Here is an 18350-nt window from a genome sequence, read left to right as displayed (position 1 = left end):
TTTCACTACTGGCATGTCTAAACATGTGGATTTCATAAATTTGTTCTAGTTTTTTTAAAAAAAAGATTTCCTTTTTCTTCTTTGTGACTTTGGGAGAAACTTGATCTAGATGCGTACACATAAAACACATTGCAAGGATGTGTGCTGCAAATGTAAACAGTGCCATCAGCAAGGGATATGTGGGGTACCATATTGCTGGAGAGGGACATTTGTTACAAACCTAGGTGTACTAGGCACCTGAGGTGTTTATGTCAACCAAGTTATTTGCTCCTTGCAGAACCCTTACAAAGTTGACAACATTGTTTCCATTTTATACCTGAGGATACTGAGGTAGAACTGGAATGTCCTGCAAGTGGTAGGTGACATGGTTGAAATGGCCTGATGCAACTGTTATCGCAAGCTCATACTATTTCACTTTACAAATATAAACTTGAAGTCCCTAGTATTTTGGTCTATAATTGAGTATAAGCTAGGTATATACTTAATAGTGAAAAAAATGCCTGGAAGTTCTATCAGTGGTTCTCAACCTTCCTAATGCCGTGGCCCTTTAATACAGCTCCTCATGTTGTGGTGACCCCCAACCATAAAATTATTTTCGTTGCTACTTCATAACTGTAATTTTGCTACTGTTATGAATCATAATGTAAAGATCTGATATGCAGGATGTATTTTCATTGTTCGCGACCCACAGGTTGAAAACCGCTGCTTTGATGTGGCCACTACAAAAATGGTAATGAGCTTTGGCAATGACTTCTCTCCTGTGGTTAATCACTCTTGGGACATTGTGACCAGAGGTAAAGTTAAACACAGCTGAGTTTATCTTTAAACAAGCAGTGAAAACAGAGTGAGTTTATGTAGTGTCAGAGAAGTGAAAAATTACAGAGTTGGTCAGAGTGAATGCCATGAGGCCAGACCTTCGCCAGCTAGCACCTTTGAAAGTAAGGATTCTATTGTCCAAGATGGGAGGCAGAGAGCCTATCCTTTCTGATGATTACATTTCAAAGGAATGGCACTCAAGTCCTTGAGCATGAGGCTCTGAGTTGTTAGAGATACATATTCACAATTGTAAGCCATTTGGGAGGTCAGTAGCCTACCATCAGGTGTTGACTGAAGAGTAATTTCTTCTGGCATCCCAGAGTTCTCAGCCAGGCACTTTAATAGGTGTGTGTTTGGGGGGGGGGGGGGTACTGTGTGTGTCTGCGGCCATCCTGGGGACAGACTCAATGCTAATAGTAGTCATGCAGGTCTCTTCAGGTTTCTCAGAGCAGAGATTTGCACGCTTGTTAGGTGCTGAGGCTTGCGCAGGTCGCACCAGTTCCTGGGACCACGATTTGTAAGCAACGAAGCAATGTCAGGGTCGCGTCTGAAAACCCTGTCGTAAGAACCTTATGCAAATTGCATTTAGCTGAGAAAGGGTAAAGAAAGCCAGGGAAGCATCACTGTTCAAATACATTTAAGACGATTCTGAGGGCCAGGAATCCCTCCCGCAGGTGAGGGTCCTGGGGGCAGTGGTGGGACAGCAGGAGGGGATTTTTGCCCAAAGTAAGAGAACTGTTCTGGCGGTTAGGCTTGCTCAGTCGTGTAAAAAAAAAAAAAAAAAGCTGCTTGGCAACAGAATTCCTCTTCATGAGCTGCAAGTGGGTGGCTTAACGTTTCTTCCAAATGAAACCTCGACGACAGAGGGCTGCGCTGGCGAAAGCAGGCGGCGGGTAGTGGGGCGCAGGCTCCGCCAGGCACGCGCAGTCCCGGCCGGGCGCGCGCCTCGCCGGCGCCGCGGGCTCCCGGAAGGGGGCGTGGCTCCCTCGCGCGCCCCTTACTTAAACCCGCGAGCGTAGGCCACGCGCCGCCGGAGGCGCTTCAGCCGATCGCCGAGCGGTCGATGCCCTCGCTCCGCAGCCTGCGCTCCGCCGCCGGTGGCTCCACCCGCCATTGTGTAAGTGCGACTGCCGCCGGCGCGTCGCCCGCGTCCTCGGCGCGCGGGCCCGGGAATGGGGTGGCGAGCGCGGGGAGGGGGCGGCCGCCCCTCGCTCCTCCAGTCCCCGGATGGCGGCGGGCGCGCGGCTGGAGGGGGCGGCCCCGTGGCGGCGTCCTGCCCGCGTGTGCGCCCCAAGCGATCTCAGAGACCCGCAGGGTTCCGGCCTCCCGCGTCCCTCCCGCCCGGCGGCCGGCTTAACCCCCGGCCTGTCCGCCCTGAGCTCGTCGCGCCGGGGCGCGGGGTTAAAGCGACCACATGCCCTGGCGATTCCGCGTGCGGTTTAATTGAGATAGACATTCTAACGTGGCGTCTTAATTTTTTTCAATGCAGAGCCCAGCCATCCGATATGGAGCATGCCTTTACCCCGCTGGAACCCCTGCTTCCCACTGGTACTGTATGCCTTTCCCCGTTTCCTGGCGCCATTGGCGGGCTCTGCCCAGAGCCCTGCAGGGGTGAAAGGGACTGGCCTCGGGCTGGACCGAGCGCAGCTGCCCGTCTGCCTGGGGTTTCCTAGCTCTGCGCCCCTGGGCCCTGCCCACCCTCTCCCGCGCCTCACTTTCCTTGTTCTTGGCCAAGCAGGGTTGGGGAGGCTAAAGGACTTGACACCTTGTATGCTCCCTCCCCCCCCCCCCCCCCCCCGGGGTGAAGGGCAGCTTGTTAGCTGATAGGCTCTCTCACCTGTGAACTGACCCGACACCGCGGACCCTTAGGCATCAAAGTGGGGAGATCAGTCGTTATTGCCCGTCCATTCTGCCAAGTGCCCGAGATGACCCAACAAAAAACGACTTGGTGGCTGTGTAAAATGTTTCAAAGATAAAACACTCACTTAAGGGTTTTTGTTACTTTAAAGTTTCAGATTATGTGATGCACGTGAAATGGAGGGAAGGAATGCATTGAAGCTGGTTGTCAGCAGCGGTTATTCTCAGTGTAATTGGCTGGTGTGGTCATTTTGCAATATTAAACATTTTTTATTTACCAGTTATTGTTTGTGTTGTGTAGAACTCCTCTACTTTATCAGCTTCATACTTCAAACGGAGTGCATCATTTTTTAATGTTTAAAGTTGTTCTCAGTAAACACATGAATTCATGGGTTTTCTTTCTTCTCAAGACACATATAAACTAATTACTAAAATTCTGCGGAACACCAAAATATATTTTTTGCCGATCTGACAAAAAAAAAAGTATAATTTTGATGCATTCACACCAAGTGGCTATTGTTGCGTTGGCTGTTGTCATTTTTTTACTTGACAATATTCTAAGGGAAAAGACTAGATATAGCCCCTGACTATATAATCAAGTATTGCATGTTTTAAAAATTGGCACGTCGGTTGAAAATCCCTGGTTTAAGGTATTGAATTTGATTTGAATTTGTCAGTTTTTCCTCATCCTGGGAGAAATGATACTAAACAATCAAAGGATGATAGTAGTAACCATAGGGGACACTGATTCCTCCCCTCCAGTCATTCCCTGTGCAGAGGTGTTTACATACACTTTTACATCTTACTTTCCGGTGAAGGAACCAGCGACAACTAGAATCTGAATCCAGATATATTTGATTTGATGTGGTTAAGAGGTTGGGTGTTTAGACCTTAAACAGCTTTTCAGAAGTTAAGGATTAGCAAACAAACATTTTGCAAATTACATTTCAGAGGTCTCAGTTACCCAGTGTTGGCCAGAGGAACAGCATTTCCAAGAGTAAACATTGGACCCTGGTGTCCTATTGATTTTCAGATTTGTTCCTCAAACCTAAGTACTTTGCTGACTGAAGTTTTCTGGTGTTGTCTAGGTTGAAAGAAGTATGTGATAGAGAGATGCGTGCTGCATAGTAAAGTTGGGATCGAGGAATCAGAATCTCTGAGTTGAAATCCTAGCTTTGCCACTTATTAGTTATCCATCTTTGTACAGTTGTCCCTCGTATCCCAGATAGATTGGTTCCAGAACTCCCCAACCCCCAGATATCGAAATCAAGTCCCCTATATGAAATGGTATCGTATTTGTCCTCTCCTGTACTTGAAATCAGTTCTAGATTACTTATAATGCCCAATGCAACGTCAGTAGTTGTTATACTGTGTTTTTTAGAGAATAATGACAAGAAAGGAAAAGACTACGTAGTGAGTTCCGACACAACTTTTTCCCCCTGAATATTGTTCTCTTCAGAATAACAAATTTGACCTGCAGTTGGTTGAATCTGTGAATGTGGATACCGGAGTCAACTGTATTTCAGTTTCTTCTGTAAAATAGGAATAGTTGGCAGGGTTATTGTATGAACGAGTTATAATGCAGGTAAATCACTTGGCGTCAATAGTGATAAGCTGTTATATTCAGCTGTAAGACTAACCAGAAAAGAAGGGGTAGTTGAATCTCAGGATCAGTGCTGAGATGGAAGAGATGTGGAGCAATATCCTGCAGGGAAGACAGGCAGTTGGCTCCATCTGTGTTTATCACAGGCTGTTGGAGAAGGCCCGGCTCCAAAGTCAGTAAGAACAGCACTGGAGGGGGCATGTAGGGGCCTGTACCAACTGTGATATCCTCCTGTGTGAAGCATAGATCCCCTGAGACAGATCAGCCCTCCTTTGGGGGTTCTGTGTGATTTAGTGGTTCTCATCCCTCCTTTCTGTCTTTTCTAACGGGAAACATATGTACACAGTAATTCAGTAAATGCTAGAGGTTAACTTTACATTAGCGGGGTTCTCTTCATCAGACAGACTTTTAATATTTATGTAGCAGAGAAGTAGGTAGTTTTTCTGTTAATACTTCTGTGAACTATTTTGTAGGTATGATTTACCTGTAATGTCTTCTTAGATTTAGTATCCTGGGCACTCCAACAATTAAAATCAAGCTTGTTCTCTTCAGAATAGCAAATTGCTGGGGGGACCAAAATGCTTCTCTCTTCGGAATGATCACTAGCTCAGAGAGAGAGAGATTTAAAATAATTTTTTTTTTGTTTTTATAACCAAAGTAAGTGCTATTATTTAAAGAAAAACAACCCAGGATGTGAAGTCTCTCGTAATTCCTCTTGTAAGAATAACCATTACTAGCAGTTGGTATATGTTCTAGATATTGTTTAGACACATGCATTCCAGCAAATTATTACTCTAGTTTTAAAGAAAGTGGATTCATATTATAAATTGCTTTGTAAATAAAAATGGGGGGGGCAGTGAGTGAAAATATTGAAATATTTTTATTACCAACATTATGTACTCTGTTTAATTTTTTTCAAACAAAATAGAAATGTTCCTAAATTTAAAAGTCTACCAGAAATTATCATTCTAAATCGCAGTTACCAGAGATTATCACTCTAAAACTTAGAAAAGCACAAGGTCAGCCCATCACCTGACATGCTCTTCTGCTTCCCCTAGGCCAGTGGTCGGCAAACTGCGGCTCGCGAGCCACATGCGGCTCTTTGGCCCCTTGAGTGTGGCCACGAAGTTCCAATCGTACTGTATGTGCGCGTCCGCACGTAGTATTTTGTGGAAGAGCCACACTCAAGGGGCCGCAGTTTGCCAACCACTGCCCTAGGCCTCTCACCATTTAAATCCGGTGCTATTTTGGAGGCCCAGTTAGTGTCTGTCAGTCCCATGATTTCTTTGCCTACTCCAGCCTGTCCTCATCTCTCTCCCCCAGTCTCCATAGTTCCTATGTGGGTTCTATAATACATTATTCAGCATCTAACTAGTAAGTATCTTGCTTTGTTCTTGACTTTCCAATGAGACTGGAAGCTCTTTAAACAGAAGCAAGTGTATCTTTCACTTTGTATACCCACACACCTAGCATCAAAGGACAGCCACTAACTGGTTGTTAGTTGCTCTTGATAACAGAAATGCAAACATACCCTTCGACCCAACAATTCCATTTCTGGAATGTATCCTCATAAACTCACATAAATATGCAGAAATATGATCAAAGATATGCACTATAGATTGCAACAATAAAAACTAGAAATAATCTAAGTGTCTATTAAGAAAGACTAGTTCATTTGAGTGTGTACTGCCTGTAAAACAAAACAGAACAAAAACTTGGGATATCTATACATATGGACCATAAAAAGTGGTAAGGGAAAGAAGTTGCAGAAAAGGGCATAAACAGGTCCTACCTGAGAGGCCTGGGGGAAGCAGAAGAGCAGGTCAGGTGATGGGCTGTTCTGGAGTGAAAGCTCATTGCTGCCTGTGATCTTGAAAGAGTTCACCTGGTGGTGAGTGAAGGCAAAGAAAGCCTGACTAGGCTGGAAAGTGCAGCTGGGGATTTTGGAAGACTGTAATTGAACAGGGAGGGTAAAACATTGTGGAGAATAGAGAGGTTTTTTGCAGGGTAGTAGAAAGAAAGTGTTTCTTTGTTGAATCCCCTTGGAACATTCATACAAAGCAGCCTTTTATATACTCTAGGACTCAGTTAAGTTGTGCCATCCATATCCTGGTTGCTTTGCTAATCATTTATAGGTTAAAGTCCTTGTCTTGGCCTCAAAGGTCCTCCAGGTCTGACTCCTAACTACTCTTCCAGAATACTTCCATCATTCGCCTCTCTGCCCAAGCCAAGCTGAACTCTCATTTGTTCAGGCTTCTATACTCTTGCCTTAACTCATGCTAAATTTATTGCCTGGAATATTTTTACCAATCCTTAGAATTGTTATCCTTAAATTTTAGCGATTCTGGTGGGTGTGTAGCCTTATCTTTGTGATTTTTGTTTGCATTTCCCGTAATGCAGAATGTTGATCTTGTCACATGTCTGTCGGTGTTTCTAATATCTTTTGTGTATTGTGTATATCTCTAGCTATTTTCTATTAGTTTGTCTTTTCTTTAAAAAAATGAATCTGTAGGAGTTTTTAATTGAGATACAATTGACATATAATATTGTATTAGTTTTAAGTGTACATTATAGTTTGATATATGTATACAGTGTCCCAAAAATGTATATACACTTTGAATAATTACTAATTCCAATGGTTAAATCTGAAAAGAAACTTCTATTGAGCTATCAGCTGTAAAGAGTATACATTTTGGGGGGACACCCTATCTATTACAAGAGATTGCCACGTAGGAGTTTCTTTATATATTCTGGATACAGTAAATCTTGATTTTCTCATCAATTAAGTAGGGAGAAAACATTCTAGGGAGATTGTTGTGAAGATTAAAGAATATCTATAGAGCATTAACACTGATATACAGTAAGGATGTAAACATTTTAGTTATTTTTCTCATTGCTTTTTTTTAATCTAAAAGTTTGTGTTTTTTTAATTAAGGAAGAATAATATTTAACTGGTAAGGGCATACAATTGCTGTTCTAAACTCTGTAAATATAGGTGCCTTTTCAAAATACTCTTATAAAACCTGGCCTTTTTGTTTTGTTCTTCAGTGTATGATCATTTCAGTTTTTATCATGAAGCTTTGTATTCGGAACTCCATGTGTTTAAAAGTAAAGTTGATTTATTTTACACCCTTTCTAGCTGAAATAAAAGTGGAATCAAACCATCCTTAGAATTATTCCATGTGTGCTTATTTCACAGTCCTAAGACACAGAGTAAATAGTCATGGAGGTTTGAATTTCTGGTTTAATGAAAATATGGATGTTATTTTTTATAATATAGTACATATACAGGGTGGGGGAAAGTAGGTTTACAGTTGTTCCTATAGAAAACAGAGTCTAAAACCATCTGTATTTAAACTTTTCCATTGTTCCAAAAATAACTTTTGCAGTTACTTGTTCCAAACTAGGACCACCTTTGCATTCCATTCAGTGTTTTAAAATCTAGCACAGTTGTTCCTTGCATTTCAAAATCTACCTTAATAAATATTGACATTTTAAGTAAAGCTTTTGCATCACTCTTAAGTTGATCTGATAGAATGAAAATGTAGCAATTTGATATGAAACATCATTCACATTAAACATATATAATAAACCCTGAGTCAAAAGCTCCATTTTCTTTTCCCCACATAGTTCAATCACTATAAATACGTTTTATGCTTGAAAGTTTTTTATTTCTCTATATTTCTTTGCAAAAAGATTATATTTAAATTTTTAAAAGATTTCTGTGACCATAATGTTCTTGGAAGTTATTTCTTCTGAACTGAATTAACCATTGTTGACGTTTATTCTGAATTTATTATTATTTTTTTAGGTTTATTCTGAATTTAATTACCATTTTGAAGTATTATTGGTATACAGTTCAAGTCAATATAATTATATTGCAAATATTTATGGTAACTGACTATTGCATGGCACTGTGTGCTGGCCATAGTCCCGGTGCTTTCACAGGATAAAGCCTGTAGAAAAGTTTTGGAACTAGAAGAACCAGGTTTGAGTTTTAGCTACTTTTCCACTAGTTATAGGCTTTGGACATGTCAATTAATTTATCAGAGCCTTAGTTTATTTATGAAAAGTAACATATCTGAACATAAAGTTCTTGGGCAAATTTAAGATATTACAAAGTATAAAAAGCACATTGCACATTATGCAATGTAAAGTACTTACTACTAGATAAATTTTATTATACTCATTGTTAAATTTTGAAATCCCTTCCTACATTTTGCAAAGGAGATAACTACTTGGTTCAGTAAATGTGTTCAGTCCACTTAAGTGAAAGAGTATTTAGGCAAGTCTAGCAGAAATACTCTCTTTGTTTCCTGAATTATGTATTTTTCTTTCATGCCTGTTGAACTTTTATTTTATAGATGCATGAAATTATGAATAGTGGACTCAGGTTTTTGATGCCTCATGGTTAATGAATATGGGAAATCCTGTTCATTATAGTATTCACGCCATCTCTTATATTTCTGGAATTTAATTTCCATGGAAAATGCCTGATTAAGTTCACAAAAGGCATGATAGAACCTGAAGATGGGTATTAGCTTTCCCCAGTTTATCAGTGGGTGATTTGGGAATTCATGGGTAAGTTATACCTAGAGTTCTGACTCCTTCACAATGGTAAATGTACACTGGCCACCTATATAAGTAGTCCTCTGTATTTTGCAGCAACAGATCTCCCAAGAATCCTAAGTGATGTCATTCATATGTACCAAACACAGGCCTAATCTTTAATCTCTACTCAGCAAATCATAGTAAGAATTACTTGGGGTAGACTTGAGTCACTTGCATTTTTAAACAAAGATTAAAAATGCTTCAATATATAGTAGAAATATAGTGACGTTTCTTGGTCATATCTCTCGGCCAATTAAACATTCTTATTAGAAACTTCTGGTTTGGTCTCTACTCTAGAGCTGTGCTATCCAACACAGTAGCCACTAGCTACAGGTGGCTACTGAGCACTTGAAATATGGCTAGTGTGACTAAGGAACTGAATTGATAATTCAAGTATAAAAACAAAACTCCACAAAATTATTGAAAAAGTTTTGTGTTTGGAATAGTCTATTAGTGTATGGGGGCAGCCATAACAAAGATGGGTGGCTTAGATAATAGAAGCTTACTTTCTCAATTCTAAGGCTAGAAGTCCAAGATCAGGGTGTTAGCAGGTTTGGTTTCTTCTGAGGACTCTTTCCTTGGCTTGCAGACAGCTGCCTTCTCGTTGGGTCCTCACTGTTGCCTCTTGGTCTGTGTGTTACCTGTGTTCTGATCTCCTGGTCTTATAAGGACATCAGTCATATTGGATTAGGGCCATTCATATGACCTCATTTTACCTTAATTACCTTTTTAAAGTCTCAGTCTTTTTAAATACAGTCACATTATGAGGGTAGGGTTAAGACTTCAAATAGGAATTTCAGGAGGACACAATTCAACCCACAACAAATTAGGTATGTTTACATTTCAGCTGTAAATTTTTTATTTTTATTTATTTTTTAAATCTTTATTGTTAAAAGTTTTACACAGGTCCTCCTTTTTCTCCCATTAACCTCTTCCAGCCTGCTCCTGTCTTCCTCCCTCTCCCACTCTGCCCTCACCACCCCATTGTGTCCACAGGTTATGTTGAACTCTTCCCACCCACCCACCCCTGCCTTCCCTCTGAGGTTCAACAGTTTTAAATTGTCTTGATCCATATATTAGAATACTCATAATGACCAAATGAGGAAGATTTTGATGCTACTCCAATAGAATATGAATCAAAAAGTGTCAATTTCAGTCTTACCTAGTTGCTCTTTTCTACTTATACTAGTGGCCCAGTGCACGAAACTCATGCACTCGAGGTGGGGGTGGGATGTCCCCCAGCCTGGCCTGTGCCCTGTCACAGTGCGGGAGCCCCGTGATCCATTGCCCCACAGAGGTAGGCCCCGCCCACCCATCTGGGGCTCCTCAATGGGTTACCCCAAAGAGGGAGGCCGGAGTCGGGGGAGGCCTGCGGACCCCTGGCACAGGTTCATGGAGGCCCATGTCATGGCCTTGCCCCCAGGCTGGGCCGCAGTGGAGGCCTGTGTGGACCTCCATGTGCCTGCAGACCCTCGGCCAGGGCCAGGCCGTGGTAGAGGCCGCCCTCTCCATGCATCTGCGGACCCCTGGCTGGGACCGTGGCAGAGAGGCCTCTCCGCTATGGCCCCGCCCCTGTCCCCCACACTGCCAGTCTCTGCCCACCCACGCCTGCTGCACACGCAGCCTGCTCATTGGTTGTTACTGTGATGGCGTCCTGACCAATTTGCATATTACTCTTATTAGTATAGATACAACATTTTCTTTGTTCATTCAACACTTTCTGAGTATCATCTGTTATGGGCCACATCCTAGTAGATGCTGTAGAAAAAAAGAAGTGACAAACTTTACTGTGAAAGACTTCATTCTACAGCAGGCTATTCAATACAATACAATAGAAAAATAATTTCATAGTAATTTAACATATTCCAGTAGCCTCATTAAAAAGGTAAAACAAGTGAACTTAATTTTAGTTATGTATTTCATTTAACCTAATATCTAAATGGTGTTTATTCTGATTACATGTTGAAGTAATAATTATTAATGCAATAGTTTACTTTTTTTGGTACAAAAACTTCCAACACCAGTATGTAGTTTACACTTTCAGCACATCTCAATTCAGATGCTAGATTTTCAATAGAAATGCTTGATTTGATCTGTATTTCATTATAATTTGTGATACATTTTATCATAATACATCAGATATTTTGTTTCTATTCATGTGTTCAAGGAGCTACTCATAGGCTCAATTTTGGAATAAACTTCAGACACAGGGAATACATATTCCTTTTTTAAGGAAAAGCCTTTTGAAACGGGTATTGGAAATAGAATTGGGACTGAAACCTGGGTTTTCTGACTGTATATTTTTCCTGATATTGAAACCAAAATGTGTGCTGTTGGAAGTTGCAGACAAAAATGGTTAGCAGAACCAAAGTTTATTGAGAGAAGCCAGTCCTGGAAAAGGTGCAGCTAGGGTTTCGGAGCAGACCAGTGTCTAGAGTTTCCTTTTCATATAACAGCCGGGTGTTAAAGTCTATTTGTTCATGTGTAGAGCCCCACACGGGCATAAACCACGTGGGTACAGGGATGTGCTCCCCCACAGAACTCATCGCCTGCAGGGGAGAAGAGAGGGGAGGAAGATCACACTCTTTTTTGTATACATGCTTGTTAGCTCCTGATTGGTCCTTTCAAATAATTGTGCCTTAGCAACATCCTTGGGATTAGTTTATGTGCCTTACTATCTTGTGATTGGTTATCTGTAAGCTATCTGTATTAGCAACATTCAGGCATTTTGTTTATTTTTTAAAATATTTTTATTGATTTCAGAGAGTAAGGGAGATAGAGAGATAGGAACATCGATGATGAGAGAGAATCATTGATCGGATGCCTCCTGCACGCCGCCCACTGGGGATCGAGCCCGCCACACAGGCATGCGCCCTGACCTCCTGGTTCATAGGTTGATGCTCAACCACTGAGCAATGCTGGCCGGGCAACATTTATACATTTTAAAGCTCATGTCTTTTGTGAACGCTCTTCCTTCCCCACCCAGAGCGGGGTGTTTTAGTAACTCCCGTTAGTTGGGTTCCGGGTTTTACCCCCCTTACCCCTCCCATGGTTCCAGTCCCTGTCTACCTAGCTTCCCTCTGTGTCCTCAATATCAACATGGCATTTTTGTTTTTTTTTGTTTTTTTTACTTAAAGCACTGTACAACTAGCAGTATTTTAAATAATTTTTTTATTGATTTCAGAGAGGAAGGGAGAAGGAGAGATTAGCAGTATTTTTAAAGAAACTCTTATCTCTGTGGATGATAAAACTGACAAAAGCTGCTGCTTAAGGATTGTGATTTTTTTTTATTTTGTAATACAGGGCTGCCTAAGATAGCTAAGAGACAAAGTAGTGCATTTAAAAAATGTATATATATATATATTTATTTCAGAGAGGAAGGGAGAGGGAAAGAGAGATAGAAATATCAATGATGAGAGAGAATCATTGATTGGCTGCTTTCTGCATGCCCCTCACTGGAGATCAAACCTGCAATCTGAGCATGTGCCCTTGACTGGAATCAAACCCGGGACCCTTCAGTCTGAAGGCTGATGCTCTATCACTTAGTCAAACCAGCTAGGGCAATAGTGCATTTTTGAGTTTCAAAATGTAATCCTCTTAATTTACTGTCCAGCCATTTTCTAAATTTAGAAATCCACCTTAGGTAGTCCTCAGGTGTCTTGAATGTTCATGGAAAATTTACTGCTCTGAGTATTTATGTGTTCCTTGGTGTATGGCTTGTAATTGTTGGGACCCTTCCTTCTTACTCTCTTCAATTTATTTCTAACTCATTATGACTTGCTGCTATGGACGGAAAAGGGCCACATACAAACCTGACTAGCTCAGGGAAGGCCTGTGTGGCAGCCTTGCAAACTCAGAGACCTAAAGTAAAAAGGATGGTCTGAACTTAAAACTTTTTTTTTTACTAAAAAGCAGTTTATGGTGGGTAGTCATGTTCTATGCTGGTATCTTCCCTGACATAGGTCAACCTTTACCTTAACTGAGCCTGTCTGTTGTCTTTTTGCATATACGATAATATCATTGGAATGTCAAAGTAATTTTTTTTTTCCGGACCCTTCAAAGCACAGTCACTGCTCTATGGAGACCACAGATCCCCTCATTGTTACATTTTTAAATTGTTGACTGTTAACTATCCTGTACTCACCTAAGTAAAAGAAGTATATGTCTGTCATTTTACTTTTTATTCAATTCCAGAGGTTTCCCTCACTTTGCTTTCTCCTGCCTCCCTATTCTATCACCAAGGGATTTCATGTAACCCATTTATGTCTCCTCTTTTGATTCTAATGTATAAAACAAGGTGAAAAACTGCCATTCTCCTGAGCATTAAATCAATTCATTGAGATTCTGCTTTTTGGCATTTGTTGACAGTTTCACTCAAATAAACTCAAAAAAATTCTTCACAGGTTTGAATGTTTCTTACATTAACACTGCCATAACTGCTCTTTGTGTGTTTGATGTAGTTTAACTTTTCTCTGTATTTTACTTGATTTTCATATTTGCCTTAATTTTTGTTGTCCTTTTAATTAGTTTCATTTTATTTGATGACAAATATTTGCTTTATCCTCATTGTAAATGGCTAAATTGTTTATTTTGTCTTAATAATATCTCATTAATTCTATAAGCCATCTTTTTCCTATCATCTAAAAATCAATTTCCTGTGTTTTATATTAAGTCTCTCTAGCATCCCTCTATCTTTCCACATTAGCATTTTAATAGCTATATGCTTTTAGAAACTAAAGCTTCTAACGTTAGTTTAAAAATAATCTTAATGTTTTCAAAGAATTTTGTAAATTGATACTTTATAGCATTATCAGAAATAATGGTATTGTTTTAGATGAAACAATTGAAAATATCAATTGAAGTTTTGGGGGCAGTTTTCGTATTGCTAAATGCTAAAATGTTATGGCTTGATTACACACACACACACACACACACACACACACACACACACACACCTCCTGTGGGTTTTGATACATTAACACCAGATGTCTTTTGAGGTTTTCTAAGAAAATGAGGTGTATTTGTGCTTAACTTCCCATCAAATGAACTTTGTTATCTTTTTTTTCTTGGTTAAATCCATCAGAAAGAGTTATTCTTTGTAGGTGACAAACAGATGCTCAAACAAATGGATTTTCATCCTGAGAGTATTTCTGTATCTTTATGGTACTATTGTGTTTGAAGGTTTCCATTTATCACAGTAGAATAGCTTCTTTTGTTTTTATGACTTCCAGAGAATTTAAGCATTTGATTTACTCTTAGGTCATATGTAAGGTTGTGGCTTCTGGCCCAGTTGCTGCTGTTTATGTTGAGGCAATTTTATTTTTCTTTTTTATAGGAGGAAAACTGCTCTTGCAGTTTCTTCCTAATCTGAGTAAAGTGGTGTGAGTAGTGAATCCTGTGTATGGGGAGGGGACCTTAGAAATCCCTGCTGTATGCTCTTAGTGTCCCTTGAACTTGGCTACTTAGCTTTTTTGCTTGAACATGTTCAGTAGCTCTTTCATTTTGAGAAAAAAATATACTGGTGTTGGACAACTGTTTGTTAGAAATGTATATTTAGAATAAGCTGAAATTGACTTTTAGTTCTTTATTTTCTTACTGAAATAGTACAGAAGACTTTTACTTGCTTTCTACTTAAATTGCCCTCAAATATTGAAAAACCTTAACTAGATTTTTCTTATTTCCCCCCCCTCTCTTTCCAGGCTAAATATTGTAGTTATTTGTTCACCAATTACTTGATTGCCTGCCATGTACCAGGAACTGTTCTTGGTATTGGAAGACATGCCATCCATTTTCCTTACATTTCTAGCTCCACTACACCAGTATTTGCTTCAATAATTCACTCCTGGAAAATCAGGTGTTCTTCTCAAGAATGCTTACTGGGAGCCTGTGTACCTTTTTAAAAAATACTGTTTATTTTAGCGCAGTTTTAGGTTTATAAAACACAGTGGAAGGTACATAGAATTTCCATGTTTGTATCCCTCAGCCCCACACATGCATAGCCTCTCTCATTATCAGTACCCTGCTCCAGAGTGGTACATTTGTTACAATCTATGAGCCTACAATGACATATCATAGTCACCCAAAGTCCATAGTGGACATTAGGGTTCACTCTTGATGTACATTCTATGGGTTTGGACAAATGTATACAGTAATGACAGGTGTCCATCATTATAGTATCATATAGAGTAGTTTCACTGCCCTAAAAATCCTCTATGCTCTGCCTCTTTCTTTGTCCACCACCCCAACAACCACCGATCTTTTTATTTTCTCCATATAGTTTTGCCTTTTTCGGATGTCATATAGTTGGAATCATATAGCTATAGATTTTTCAGTTTTACTTCTTTTACTTGGTAATATGCACTTGACCTTTCTCCATGTCCTCTCAAGGTTTATATATAATTTCTTTCTGGATTTACCACAGTTTATCTCTTCACCTACAGAAGGACATTTTGGTGGTTTCCAAATTTTGGCACTTACGAAAAAGCTGCTATAAATATCTACATAAAGGTTTTTGTGTGGTCATAACTTTTCAGCTCCTTTGGGTAAATATCAGGGAGCATGATTCCTAGATCATATGGTGAGAGTTATGTTTAATTTTGTGAGAAAACTGTCTTACACAGTGACTGTACTATTGCATTCTCATCATCAATATCTGAAAGTTCCTGTTCTCATGTCCTCAGAAGCATTTGGTGTGGTGTCAATGTTTCAGATTTTAGCCAATCTAATAGATGTGTAGTAGTATCTGTGATAGTGTTTTAATTTGCTGACATCAAATTTTAATTTGATGACATATGATGTGCAGCATCTTTTCATATGTTCATTTGCCATTTGTATGTCTTTGATGGTATTTGTTAAGGTTTTGGCTCATTTTATAATTGGGTGGTTTTCTTGTTAAGTTTTAGGTGTTATTGGTATACTAGAGGCCCAGTGCATGAATTCGTGCACGGGTGGGGTCTGGCCAGCCCGCCCTATTCGAGGCAGATTGGGGCCAGGCCTGGTGGGAGGTGGAGAGGGCTGGAGGTTGGCCGGCTGACCCGCCCTGATCGGGGCCCAATCAGGGCTGGGACGGGGGGAGGGGCTGTGGGTGGTGGGTTGGCCGGCCACACCCCCAGTTGGTGTGGCGGGGCTGACCAGAGTTGGAGCTGGCTGGGCGGAGGGGCCACGGGCTGATCGTGGTGGTGGGGGCCCATCGGGGGTGGAGCTGGCTAGGGGGAGGGGCTGCAGGTGATTGGCCAGCTGGCTCTGTCCCTAATTGGGATGGGGGCACCGATCTGGGGTGGGGACAGGTGGGGGTACGGGCTACAGGGGGTTGGCCAGCTGGCCCCACTCCCTATTAAGGTAAGGGGGGAAATTGTGTGTGGGGCCAGCTGGGGGCAGAGGCTGCAGGCTGATTGCAGTGGTGGGGGCCCATCAGGAGTTGGACCGGCCAGGGGGAGGGGTTGCAGGAGGTTGGCCGGCCCCGCCCCCTATTGGGGTAGAGAGGATGATTGGGGCAGGGACGGCCAGGGGGGAGGGGCCACGGGGGGGTTAGCCACTGGCCCCACCCAGATCAGACCAGTTCACTGGCCGCAATGGGCGTCATAGCAACTGGTCGTTCTGGTCATTATAGTGTTCTGGTCACTGGCTTTTTATATATATATATATATATATTTTGAAATACAGTTCTTTATCAGATGTGTCTTTTGCAAATATTTACTCCCAGCCTGTGTGTCTTGTCTTCTCATGTTCTTTTCTTTTTCTTTAAATTTATTGGGGTGACATCTATATATATAAAAGGCTAATATGCTAAGTGTCCAACAGTATGGGTAATGACATCACATAGCAACGCCTGGCTTCCTCTCCCTAGTGATGACTAGCCTCCTTGTAGTTTATTCAAAACAGGAACACGACTTGCTTTATAGCAGGTGGAAACATTTCACACTTTAATCAAATATCTGTGAGGCATTTTCCTGTTCCTCGTCTCATTTGATCCTCACAGAAGTCCTGGAGTAGGTAGATAGGAGAATTGGTGGAATCCTGTTTTCTTTTCATTAGCCAGAAAACAGAGATTTAGAAACTTGACCTGACTGAAAATAAGTAAGAAATGGTGGGCCTTGAAAATACTTCAGGTTTTCTCACTGCACAGAATATAGTCAAACACTGTTGCAGTTAAATATTTTACCCTTTGTTTTCCTTGCGTGATCTACAATCATATCCTACTTCGTGTTGATATATACTGCTGTGTTGCTGACAATTACCTGAAAGAGAAGTTGGGGTGCTTCACTGGGCTGGAAAAAGTTTAGCTAAGTCAGAAAGCAGTTCTAATTAAGTAAGTTTATTCTCTATATATAAAAGGCTAAGTTGACTCGCACATGCATGATACATATAAAGCTCTCACTGGCACCAATTGCATGCGTGTGTTTCTATTTGTCATTGTCAATCGTGAGTTTGGTTGATATTCTATTATAGAGAAAGGGCAAATAGCAATATTAAAATATTTCTTTTAATTTCCTTTCAATGTGCACAAATTTGTGCACTGGGCCACTAGTTAGTTAATAAAATTATATAATTTTCAAGTGTACTTTTCTATGATACATGATCTGTATATAGCATTGTGTGCCCACCACCCAATGTCATGTCATCTTCTGTCACCAAATATATTTGGTCCTCTTTACCCTTTACCCACCCCACTTCCCTCTGGTAACCACCATACTGTTTTCTGTATCTATGAGTTTTTGTATGTTTGTTTTTCTTGTTCATTTATTTTCAGTTTTATACCCCACATTTGAGTGAAATTATATGGTTCTTAGTTTTTTCCTTACTTTTTTACCTAGCATGATATTCTCAAGGTATATCCATGTTTTCACAAATGGCAATATTTCATCTTTTCTTATGGCTTAGTAGTAATTCCATTATATATATGCACCACATCTTCTTTATCCAATCATCTATCGAAAGACACTTCGGTTGTTTCCATGTCCTGGGCACCACGAATAATGCTGAAAAATCTAGACAAGTTTGAGTCATCCAAACTTGTAGTGTTTTCCATAACCAACTGTTTCGAATAAACATAACTATCAGAAGCAGTTGTGTTCTCTCAATCCTCAGCATTTCAAAATATCTCTTTGATAGATAAATTTCATGCAGCTATAACAGAATGTTTAAGTTATTTTTTAATGTGCCTCAGGCTGCAAACTCCTATGACTTGGGTTGAAGGATGTCTACTTTCTTTGAAGGCCAGAATAACATCTGTGGTCCATAGACATATTTTCAGTAGCCCTTGGTCTCTGGCAGAGTGAACCAGAGCTGTGTAATGAAAATCCAGGATTAGGGGCTGTGGGGTGAGCTCAGAAGGCAGCAAACCTGGTTTCCTGTGCCAAGTCATTCCCTCTTACTGCAGAGGACATCCCTCTCTGGCAGACCTTTACCATGTTTTGGACATTGTATTTGGCAGAGAAGTTTTAAATTTTAATGAAGACCAGTT

The 18350-nt window shown here is 40.7% G+C and overlaps 1 protein-coding gene across 6 annotated transcripts in view; it reads left to right on the top strand.

Moving 5' to 3' along the window:
* Positions 1-1787: 1787 nt before the first annotated feature.
* Positions 1788-18350, top strand: part of TPK1 (thiamin pyrophosphokinase 1) — a 291362-nt gene continuing 274799 nt past the window's right edge. For 4 of the 6 annotated variants that reach the window (XM_059712077.1, XM_059712076.1, XM_059712075.1 and 1 more), the window contains exons 1-2: positions 1789-1933; positions 2306-2364. In XM_059712077.1, the coding sequence (XP_059568060.1) occupies positions 2322-2364 (43 nt within the window). In that variant the 5' untranslated portion in view covers positions 1789-1933; positions 2306-2321. Of the gene's footprint in view, positions 1934-2305; positions 2370-18350 lie in introns of all 6 variants that reach the window. The other 2 variants (XM_059712080.1, XM_059712078.1) reach the window with 2 other exon arrangements.

This window comes from Myotis daubentonii, chromosome 10, assembly GCF_963259705.1.
Source record: "Myotis daubentonii chromosome 10, mMyoDau2.1, whole genome shotgun sequence".
NCBI classification, from domain to species: Eukaryota; Metazoa; Chordata; class Mammalia; order Chiroptera; family Vespertilionidae; genus Myotis; species Myotis daubentonii.
This window is presented reverse-complemented; position numbering and strand designations above follow the sequence as displayed.